At 30.6% G+C, this 11,844-nt stretch overlaps 1 protein-coding gene across 1 annotated transcript; it reads left to right on the top strand.

Moving 5' to 3' along the window:
* Positions 1 to 10,120: 10,120 nt before the first annotated feature.
* On the top strand, positions 10,121 to 11,844 carry LOC103872922 (extensin-3). The gene is made up of 2 exons (XM_009151359.2): positions 10,121 to 11,392; positions 11,537 to 11,844. Exon 1 carries the CDS (start codon positions 10,155 to 10,157, stop codon positions 11,376 to 11,378), a length of 1,224 nt encoding a protein of 407 aa, XP_009149607.2. The 5' UTR covers positions 10,121 to 10,154; the 3' UTR covers positions 11,379 to 11,392; positions 11,537 to 11,844.

The raw sequence follows: 11,844 nt of genomic DNA, 5'->3' as shown, positions 1-11,844 counted from the left end.
GTAGATTCTTGAAAAGTAGACGATGGTGCCACGTAGCTTTTGGAGTTGGGGAAGTACATTTGTGTTGGTGTGAAGATGTGTCTCATTATCTTAGGGTTTAGGTTGGAGGTGTAGTGTTGATTAAGTCCGATCTTAGGAGAAATTTATCATTGGATATGTTTTAGAAGTTGTTCTCATTGATTTATTTTTTGAACAACGAACATATGAGTTCACGCAGTATGTTGTTTCGTATATATTTTATGTTACATCAGATCTTGTAAGTAGTACATACACTTCGGATTTCACATAAGAGATATTTGAACATATATATGTTTTCTCGCAATAGTAGAAGTGCTTACAACTGTCGGCAAAATATGTAAAAAGAAACTTTATATTCTTAGAATCGTATGTTGTTTGGGTTCTCGGCAAAGAGGTGAAAACACATTTTTTTTCTCTTAGAATCTAGATAACAAATTAACCAATGGTTGATTTTGTTAATAAGAGACAACGGATCGACCCGGTAAGAGGAGGAAGGTGAGATCGAGCCCTAAATTCCCAAAATATTATTTTTTGTTTGTTCTAATTCTTGAAACAATGACTTTTCAAAGTGGACATACATTAAGTCATTAATTAGTTCTTCCATGTTACAAATAAAGAAGCTAATTACCAATACGATGAACCATAGAAAAAAATATCATAAAAAGAAGTATTATCAGCCAAGCCGCCTGGTCCCATAATTAACTCTCAACGCTTTTCATTAAAACGGAAAAGCAGTACTCCAAATTTTAAAATTAAGAAAAGTTTTTAATTTAAACTAGTACATGTTAAATTTGAATAGTACTAATAATTTTGAAAGCTTATTAATTAATATTAATAGACGATGACTAAATTCCCAACTTCTACGATGATACATTTTTGTGGTTATAATGAATTGAATGAATTATTAAAAAACAAATCCGCACATAAATACTAGTAATAGAAGTATATATATTTTTATTAGTTTTAGCAAAATTGTTCATTTTCTGAATAAACTTGTCAACATGGGATTTTGAGTACAAGTCACTGGATTGGTATCAATAAAGAAATCCCCCTTTACATTAAAAGAGAAGTCATTTTAGTGATTTCTGCTGAGGTGGCATTCATATAGAGCTTCTCAGGAAAAACGTTATAATTCTATTGGCTGGATTTTTTGAATTTTTTTTCATTTATTTTAATCAATCGCTTGTGTAGACAAGCCCAAAACTATTATCGATTTCGTTAAGCCTATATATAGTTAGGAGATAATAATTATCGATTTAGTTTAGCCTTGGGTACCCGTTCGGGTTCGGATCGGGTATTTCGGATATTTCGGTATAGTGGTGTAGAACCCGTTCGGGTATTTCTGTACTTCGGGTCGGGTTCGGGTATTTTTAGTTCGGATTCGGTTATTTCGGATCTGGTTCGGATATTTAGATTTTGAAAAAAAAAATTAAAATTTTCATTTCTCAAGTTTCTTATATTTAAAAATATAACTTTCAGTTAACTAATTTTTTATTTTTAATAGATTGAATAGTTAATAGATTTGGACATAACATTTTAAAACTAAAAAGACATTAATTTAGTTATTTTTTTTTGAATTTCGGATGTAACTTTTTGTTAATTTTTTAAATAAAAAACTTGACATGCATTTTAAGTGAGTAGCAAATCATTTTTTCGTAATTGTATGTATATCATATGAACTTAAAGTATGTGTAGTATCAATATAAATATTTTATATAAAATGAGAGATGTAAACTAAAAATATAAAGTTAATTATACATATGTTCGGTTATCTTCGGATATCCATTCGGGTTCGGGTATTATCCGTTCGGGTTCGGGTATCCAATCTCTCCTTATTCAATATCCGTTCGGGTATTTTGCTACTTCGGTTCGGATTTCAGTTCGGGTTTTTCGGATCGGGTTCGGATGTCACTTCGGATATCGGGTAAAGTGCCCACCCCTTAGGTTGTTTGTTTTTAATAACTTACCTTTCTAATATGGATTATTTGCGCAAGTTGAAATCATTAAATATGCAAATAATTTATTGACAAAATTTGTCTTTAATAACTTACATTTCTAATATAAATTACTTGCGCAAGTTGAAATCATTAAATATGCAAATCACTTATTCACAATATGGATTACTTGCGCAAGTTGAAATCATTAAATTTTATCGATTTAGTTTACCCTTGGACAAGATTTAGAATTAAAACAAATATTAAAAACTTTCCTTATTATTCAAACGGTAAACTTGCTCATGTTGATATCATATTTATTATATTGCTTACAAAATATTTTAATGTTTCTAATTAGGTTGTTTGTTTTTAATAACTTACCTTTCTAATATGGATTACTTGCGCAAGTTAAAATCATATCATTGCAAATCATTTTTTGACAATACACATTTAATATCTTTCTTTAAACGATTTTATTATTTATTGTGCAAAATATTAAAATCATTAATATGAGAATAAATCAACTGTATATATATAGGAGACACCCAATGTCTTAAAATACAAACATTCTCTTTTCATTCTTTAAAGTATTATTCACAAATCTCTCCTCTCATACTATTAAGGTATTACGACAATGCTGCTTGTATGCTAAGAAAAATGTGTTTAGACGCAAAGGCTCCTCATCTTTAGAACCCTGAACTCAACTCTTTGTGTCTTGTCTCCAAAAAGCATGTTTGGTCTATCTTTTCCATGTGTTGAATACTGGTAACGACAATATGGTCTTCCTTTTTTTATATGTAGACCAGGTCGTGAGAGTGATAGTGATCCAGAAAACCTTGATTGAACATGCTGAGAAGCTTCGTCAAGTTAAAGTAGTTCTTGAAGAGGTTCTTTAGTACTTTCTCTCTCTTTGTTGAATATTGTCCGGGAAAGTATTACATAGTATCATTTAGTAATACTATCTTATATCATTTTTTTGTTGAATATACTATCTTGTAAGTAAGCTAGCATTATGCAGTTTTTATTTAATTCATGAGGTCATTTTCTCACAGCAGAGAACCTTTTGGAATGGCGCAGGAAGGAAATTTCTCAGGGATATATAGGAAGGTTCAACTAAAGCCGCTGAAGTGGGATGGTGAAAGCGAAGAATAAAGACGTGTAAATGCCCTTATGATTCTTAAATACAGCGGTGTTCTAACTCACGCTGGTAGAAAACATGAGTTTACATACTCTACCATTGAATTTGTAACTGTCATATATATATATATATATGTTTTCCAAATATGGAAGAATTGTTTAACTTATTGACGTTTAACATCACTTGCCATATAATCTAACGAATATTACAAATAACAATTTATGGAAACTATTCTCGAAATTATTGAAAGACTAATACTGTTTTATTTATTACTTTTAATATTTATAACCTATAAAATAAAATGAACGAAATTTTATAAAAGATAATTATAATAGTTTTATCCTCTACTTGATGAACTGTGTTCGAATATAATTATATAATAACTATTTTAAATATTACAAAATCCAAAAATGTTTATTAATATTATTTTAAATTATTTATCGTTGTTTAAAGAATAAATTTATCATAATTTTAAAATAATTTATAAAATGCTTACAAAATGCAAGGCAAAGTTGCACTTTCAAAAGTTAAGTCGAGATCTGGATTAAAAATCCTAATAACTGGTAAAGAAAAGATGCCGAAGACAAAAACAATGAATGTTGTCTACAAACAAATTTTTCAGAATATTCCGTAGTCACGGTACGTAATTTTAATCTACCTTTTTTCAAATACAAAATTTAAAATATATAAATTGTTACAATTATTTATTTTTTGTATTTGCCAGATGGGTTGTGATGAGTTAGGAGACCGATGACGGTATGTCAATTTAATATTATTTCATGTTCAATAAAATTTAGAAATTTATAAATCTATCAAATAATGTTAACCCGTCAAATTGCTTACAAAATTTATTTAATTTTTTGCACGTTTCTAATTGAATTTGCTTTCTTTATCGAGAAATGTACTTCATAATTTATATTATTTATGGATAATATTTTGATTTTTTTATATTTTCTTTTAATATGTCTACATAAATGTTTGTTTATTATTTATGGAAAAATAATATTATTCACCTATATAAAGAATTACGACACATATACAATCCTCGTATATATTAAAAGAGAAGTCACTTTAGTGATTTCTCTTGACATGACATTAATATAGAGCTACTCAGAAAAATTGTTATAATTCTATTGGTCGATTTTTTTGAATTTTATTTTTCATTTATTTTAATCAATCGCTTATGTAGACAAGCCCAAAACTATTGTCGATTTCGTTAAGCCCATATATAGCTAGAGGATAAAAATTATCGATTTAGTTTAGCATTGGGCAAGATTTAGAACTAAGACAAATATTAAAAACTTTCCTTATTATTCAAACAGTAAACTTGTGCATGTTGATATCATATTAATTACATTGCTTAGAAAATATTATAATGTTTCTAATTAGTAGGGGTGGGCATTCGGGTACCCGTTCGGGTTCGGATCGGGTATTTTGGATTTTCGAGTTTTTCGGTATAGAGGTGTAGAACCCGTTCGGGTATTTCTGTACTTCGGGTCGGGTTCGGGTATTTTTAGTTTGGATTCAGTTATTTCAAATCGGGTTCGGATATTTAGATTTTGAAAAAAAAAAAAAATTTCATTTCTCAAGTTTCTTATATTTAAAAATATAACTTTCAGTTAACTAATTTTTATTTTAATAGATTGAATGGTTAATAGATTTAGACATAAAAATTTAAAACTAAAAAGGCATTAATTTAATTATTTTTTTTAAAAAATGGATGTAATTTTTTGTTAATTTTTTAAATAAAAAACTTAACATGCATTTTCATCGACTCTGCCATCCACTTTACCTTGGAAGTATTATAGAAAGATTAATAATATTTTATTTATTACTTTTAATATTTATAAACTATAAAATACAATGAACGAAATTTTATATAAGATAATTATAATAGTTTTATACTCTACTTGATGAATTGTGTTCGAATATAATTATATAATAACTATTTTAAATATTACAAAATCCAAAAATGTTTATTAATATTATTTTTAAATTATTTATCGTTGTTTAAAGAATAAATTTGTCATAATTTTAAAATAGTTTATAAAATACTTACAAAATGCAAGGCAAAGTTTCACTTTCAAATCATTAAGTCGAGATCTGGATTAAAAATCCTAATAACTGGTAAAGAAGGAAAATCACAGACAAAAATATTGAATGTTGTCTACAAACAAGTTTTTCAGAATATTTCGTAGTCACGGTACGTAATTTTAATCTACTTTTTTTTCAAATACAAATTTTAAAATGAATAAACTGTTGCAATTATTTATTTTTTGTTTTTGCTAGATGGGTTGTGATGAGTTAGGAGACCGATGACGGTATGTCAATTTAATATTATTTCATGTTCAATAAAATTTAAAAATTTAAAAATCTATCAAATAATATTAAGCCGTCAAATTGCTTACAAAATTTATTTAATTTTTTGCAAGTTTCTAACTGAATTTGCTTTCTTTATCGAGAAATGTACTTCATAATTTATATTATTTATGGATAATATTTTGATTTTTATTATATTTTCTTTTAATATGTCTACATAAATGTTTGTTTATTATTTATGGAAAAATAATATTATTCACCTAAAATAAAGAATTACGAAACATATACAATACAATTCTAATTAATGATAATATAAAATCTGTTACTTCTAAAACTATACACTATTTATTCCATTTTTTGAATGAAAGTATCTTCGTAAACACACAAAATATTTTGTGACGTTGCAATTATACATACACACAATATCTACCTCTTCATACTGACGTTACTGTGTTCCCTCTCGTGAAGTACGGACCGAGAAAGAACACAGGGTGCAGACCGATCATGTTCTTATGCCCGCACAGGGTGCGGGCCGGTCACCTAGTTACTTATATATCCAAAAACGATAAAAAAAAAAAGAGTTGTTTTACATTTGTGTTAGTAGTAGTTTCATCATAGCAGTCAAAATGACACTTATGTTTGATAATTATTTTATCAGGATCATATTAATTATCTTCTATAACTAATACCACCAACCGCGGTTCGATATTAGTTATTGTTTTGTTCCATCAAGTTTGATGGTCTCCTTCATTTTAACAAAACATTTTAAAAAGTTTGGTAGTCTCAACATTATATATATGTGTGTAAATTTAGTTCTCAAATGGAAGTCCGAATCTAAATACTTTTGGTGATATATGATTATGATAGATATATTCCCTAATTTAAACAGTTTCAGTTAACTGGAGGGTATATCTAACAGGTATGATTGGTATTGTTATATATGGCTTTAGTTAAGCCTTTAAGAAATGAAAAGTCTACAACTTATGTTTATCCATGTCCCAGTAATGTTTGAAAGATACATACATGAGTTTGTACTTTGTACAACACTTTTTCTTTCTACTCTTAATGGTGCAAACTCCAACTTCAAAGTTTTTAGAGAAGTCATATTTTGAATTATCATATTGATTACAATTAATTCAAAGAAACCTCAAATGTCTTTTTCAAAACCATAAGTATTATAAGTATACAACTGATTAAAAATTAAACATTTGTATAATTTACAGTCGAACTAATCACCTGTAATAACATACGTACTATTTTGAAAAGACAGTGATTATATATTGCATATTGGGACACATTCGGAGGCCCGACAAAACTGTCTACGGAATAACGATTATGTACGTGTTTCCAAGAAATACTTACATATCACATACTGTATGTTTATTAGTAGGGGAATTGGACTGTATAACTTTCAGGATTTAGGGTTTAAGCCATACATCTTGTCAATATCATTTCACCATCTCTCTTTTACCGGTTACTTGTAAGTTCAAAGGGTAAACCAGCTCAGATCAAATTTAATTGTTAGATACTTAATTCTGTTAAAATCAATGCTTTGCACTTAATTTTCATTCCAAACTTATTTCACAAATTCACCCTTATTAGTATTGACATTGGTTGATCTATCGACGTGTATTCTTTCTTTTTCATATCCTCTGAAATTATGTGCATCAAGTTCAATTTCTTGTATTCAAAACAGTCCCTTGTGGAAAGGAATAAAGAAGAAGAACTTTGATTAAAAAAATAAATTATGTGCTTTTCTTTTTAAGTGATATTAACAAAATTACACGTAGTTAGTAGCTTAGGGGTCGAATGCATTTTTAAAAACTATAAATGAATTATGGACTTCATATCTATCATAATCAAGTCTATGGACTGTATATATCAATGCTCTTTTTTTTTCTCCTTTTCCAACAATTTATGTTAAGCTAGTCCATGTCAAAAATCATTAATTTCATTATAAAACTATAAATGAATCTTAAAAGTTTTCACTTCTCCAGAATTAGTTTATATATAGAATTTGAGGAAAGTTGTTTTGGAATTCGTTTAAGAGAAGTTAGGTTTTGTGTTTAATAAGAAATACTATTCAAGCGTTGGAGGCAACACTTTTTTTTACCACATTAAACGATTTTTAACAAATATATATATACATGCAGAATATTGTTATTATAAGATTAATATAAAAAGCATAATTAAGAAAAGTAAAAAAAACGAATTTAACCTAAGAAGTACCTAACACGTTAAAGAATGGTCCACGTTATATTATCGTGAGGTCTTTAAATGCTCTTCTGGATGCAAATCTAGTCAATATGTAACCATATTACTCCAAAGCTGTCTTCTTTCGTAGTGGATCAAATATTGGCTACATTTCAACAAAGGAATCTAAATGTATTAACTATATATGTAAAATATTAACATCAAAGGTAAATATTGTCGTGTTAGTTTACTTTTTGTAATTCGTTAACGTCTCACCAAGATAGTCAGCTTTCTTTAAGCAAAAAGAGAAAAAAAAGAGAGTTAACTTTCAAGCATATGTTAAAGAAATAAGAAGTTGTTAATTTGTCTATGTCCTAATCTAGCTGGTTACTTATCCAATTCGAACAAAATAATTCAACTTTTGTCATCTAGACTTTTTTGTTATTGTCATATCTTGATTCTTGACCCATTTTGTTAAATAATTATATTTTATTTTGACGGTAGATGAACGTTGGCATTTTATTCCATGACCATTCTATTCTTCTTTTCTTCTTCTTTTCTCATGTTAGTTAATCTTACATAATAACTTTTTTCTTCTCTTGCGTATTTCACAGTATATAACTAAAAGTAGTAGAGGGGAAACGTGTTCTAAACTTAATCAAAGAAAATGTGAGGCAAAACTCCAAATCGAAAATTACAGAATCACTGACACCGGCAGGAGCAATATTCGTGTGTATGACAGACCACGTTCTCTCTTATTACATTTCAAACAAGCCGCCTTGAGTCAACGCGTTATTTGATTTTATTCGTATACTTATTAAAAGATACCTTCTGTTATTTATTTGAACAAAATATAGTGATTAGAAAACTAGCACTTGCATGATTAATTGTAGTTGATGAAAAGAAAGATATAAACGACTGCAGAAAATGATGTAAGTTCAAGCTTTAGATGAACATGTTACGTACGTTATTTAATGTAGGTTTACATGTTTCATATTAGTGTCGATATAGGTCCACAATAATATCCATAATTGTATCTTATTATAAACACAAACTCAATTGTGAAGTTTTCACCTCGATTGTAAATTTGGTATACCTAATTAAGGATATATATCCAATAGAAACTGATTTCTAGGCTTTGGCCAATATTGCGTGAACTGCAATACTGTTGGTATACACCGCAGTCTGATTAAAGACGAATAATTACATTGAGTTTACATTATTTTTACAGAATATATATTGGATTGATTACATTTCGTAACAAAAGTAAAAATGAAGAATAGATGTGGTAACCATCTTTGACTAGTAGCAACTAGCAAGTAGGTGAGTTCGAATAACACTTTTAGCTAAATCTAGCGCTATGCGATTATTGACGTATATATTCAACTCTATCTGTGAAAAGATTTTTTTTTTTTTTTTTCTATCTGTGAAAAGATGTGGCTGGTTTATTGCCGAAAACAGTTTATGCATTAGGAAGATCATACTAGCTCAAACTTCAACAAGATTGGAAATGGTTAAACTAAGTAACCTCGACTTCGAGTACTCAAAATGAATTTGCAAATACTTTATCTAAAGCATTGAATGTAAAGATATTCCTTCCCATCTTTCATAATTAAGGACTTATTGAAGGAGCCAAGAAGAAAATATCAGAAAAAGAAGATGCATATGTACTTTAACAAAAAAAAAAAAACAAAACAGATGCATGTAACCGAAAAAGGAAAAGTAGAAAGGGGAGAGAATTTAATAACTTTGTTGAGTAACATACATGATAAATCCTAAATATAGGGGTTGGGCCATTTTTATTAAATTTTGGATCATATCATGAAATTATATTCGTTGGCTTTAGCTCGACGTTCACATGGTGGAACAACTACAAATGTGTAACATCTTAAATATGAACACAATTCTACATGTCCTAAAAGTATAACATGCTAAATAAAATATTTTTTCATGTGTTGCTAGAGTGTTGTTTGTACATGTAACGTAGTCAGAGACCATTCTCTTTTGTTCACCTTTTTTTTTTGGTGTAATTTTGTTTACCTTTTTAACTTAAAGTGAACATCTATTTTCTATCACGACGTTCTACAAGTATTACTTATATGCGTTTATGGCATTGTTATATAATTGTTCTCAAGTAAAATGTCTTTATAAAGAAGTATCAAAAGGAGCTTGTAAAAATCATAAGGTTTCAGATGAAAGAGACTCTAGATCCAACGTTATAAGAAAATCACGAGTACGTTGTTCGAACATGGAGAATATGTCAATCATCGACGGCTTAATATATAATGATAATTAAAACTTTAATGTTAAAAAAAGAGTAATATATATAATGATAGTAATAACAATAACGAAAATCGGAGAAACCAATATCACTTCGTTCTCTATAATATTTAATATATGTTCGTTGTACAGAACTGCTTGTAATTTTTACGTTACTTAATTTTCAATTTTACAGTGAGGTATATCAATGTCAAAAAGTGAAACTGAAAACAGCTATATAAAGGGTGTGAGCGAAGACTCTAAGAGCATAAACCAAAGCAACAAAACAATCAATGGGGTCTCCAGTGGCCTCTTTAGTAGCAACTTTGCTTGTCTTGACAATCTCTCTCACCTTCGTATCTCAATCAACCGCTAACTATTTCTACTCTTCTCCTCCACCTCCGGTTAAACACTACCAATACAAATCTCCACCTCCTCCTGTTAAGCATTACTCTCCCTCTCCAGTTTACCATTCTCCACCACCACCTAAAAAACACTACGAATACAAATCCCCTCCTCCTCCGGTCAAGCACTATTCTCCACCACCGGTTTATCACTCTCCACCACCACCAAAAAAGGACTACGTGTACAAATCCCCTCTTCCTCCGGTTAAGCACTACTCTCCACCACCGGTTTACCATTCTCCACCACCACCAAAGAAGCACTATGTGTACAAATCCCCTCCTCCTCCGGTTAAACACTATTCTCCTCCTCCTGTTTACCATTCTCCACCACCACCCAAGAAGCACTATGTGTACAAATCTCCACCCCCACCTGTTAAGCACTACTCTCCCCCACCAGTCTACCATTCACCACCACCACCCAAAAAACATTACGTATACAAATCTCCTCCTCCTCCGGTTAAACACTACTCACCACCTCCAGTTTACCATTCCCCACCCCCACCTAAAAAGCATTATGTCTACAAATCTCCTCCACCACCGGTTAAACACTACTCTCCTCCCCCGGTTTACCACTCTCCACCACCACCAAAGAAACACTACGTGTACAAATCACCTCCTCCTCCAGTTAAGCACTATTCTCCACCTCCAGTTTACCACTCTCCACCACCACCAAAGAAACACTACGTGTACAAATCCCCTCCTCCCCCGGTTAAGCATTACTCCCCTCCTCCAGTTTACCATTCCCCACCCCCACCAAAGAAACACTACGTCTACAAATCTCCTCCTCCTCCAGTGAAACACTACTCTCCCCCTCCGGTTTACCATTCCCCACCACCACCAAAGAAACATTACGTGTACAAATCCCCTCCTCCTCCAGTTAAACACTATTCTCCACCACCGGTTTACCATTCTCCACCACCACCAAAGAAGCACTACGTCTACAAATCCCCTCCTCCTCCGGTTAAGCACTACTCTCCTCCTCCGGTTTATCATTCCCCACCACCACCCAAGAAAAAGTACGTATATAAGTCACCTCCTCCTCCAGTCCACCACTACTCTCCCCCACACCATCCTTACCTCTACAAATCTCCTCCTCCTCCATACCACTATTAGAATTCTCTGTCACGGTAATTACTTTCTCAATACTTTTTTTTTGGTAAAATACTTTCTCAATACTTACGACATCTATTTGTTAATTTAGTTAACAAGTAAAATCCTATGTGGAAGCATGCATCACAGCAATTATATTGTGTATTATATATTCTTTGCAGGTGAGAACACGATGTACACAAGAAGACAAAGACAAGATGGAAACCGTTATTGGTGATTGTAATAAGAGAAACCTAGACTGAACTAGAGAATCGAAGCATTGAAAGCTTTCTCATCTTTTCCAACGTATTTTAAAAGTTTTATTGCAATAAATTTGAAATATGTGTGTGTTGATCAACTAATGGTCATATCAATATGCACGTAATCAGTAGTCATAGAAACGTTTGTAAGTTTACGCCTTGTTCCTTTCTGATTATTTTTCATGTGCAAGTTTGCTTTGTCCAATTAATATAAGTTTGTTTTTCTTCAA

Source organism: Brassica rapa, chromosome A06 (genome assembly GCF_000309985.2).
Source record: "Brassica rapa cultivar Chiifu-401-42 chromosome A06, CAAS_Brap_v3.01, whole genome shotgun sequence".
Lineage (NCBI taxonomy): Eukaryota > Viridiplantae > Streptophyta > Magnoliopsida > Brassicales > Brassicaceae > Brassica > Brassica rapa.
This window is presented reverse-complemented; position numbering and strand designations above follow the sequence as displayed.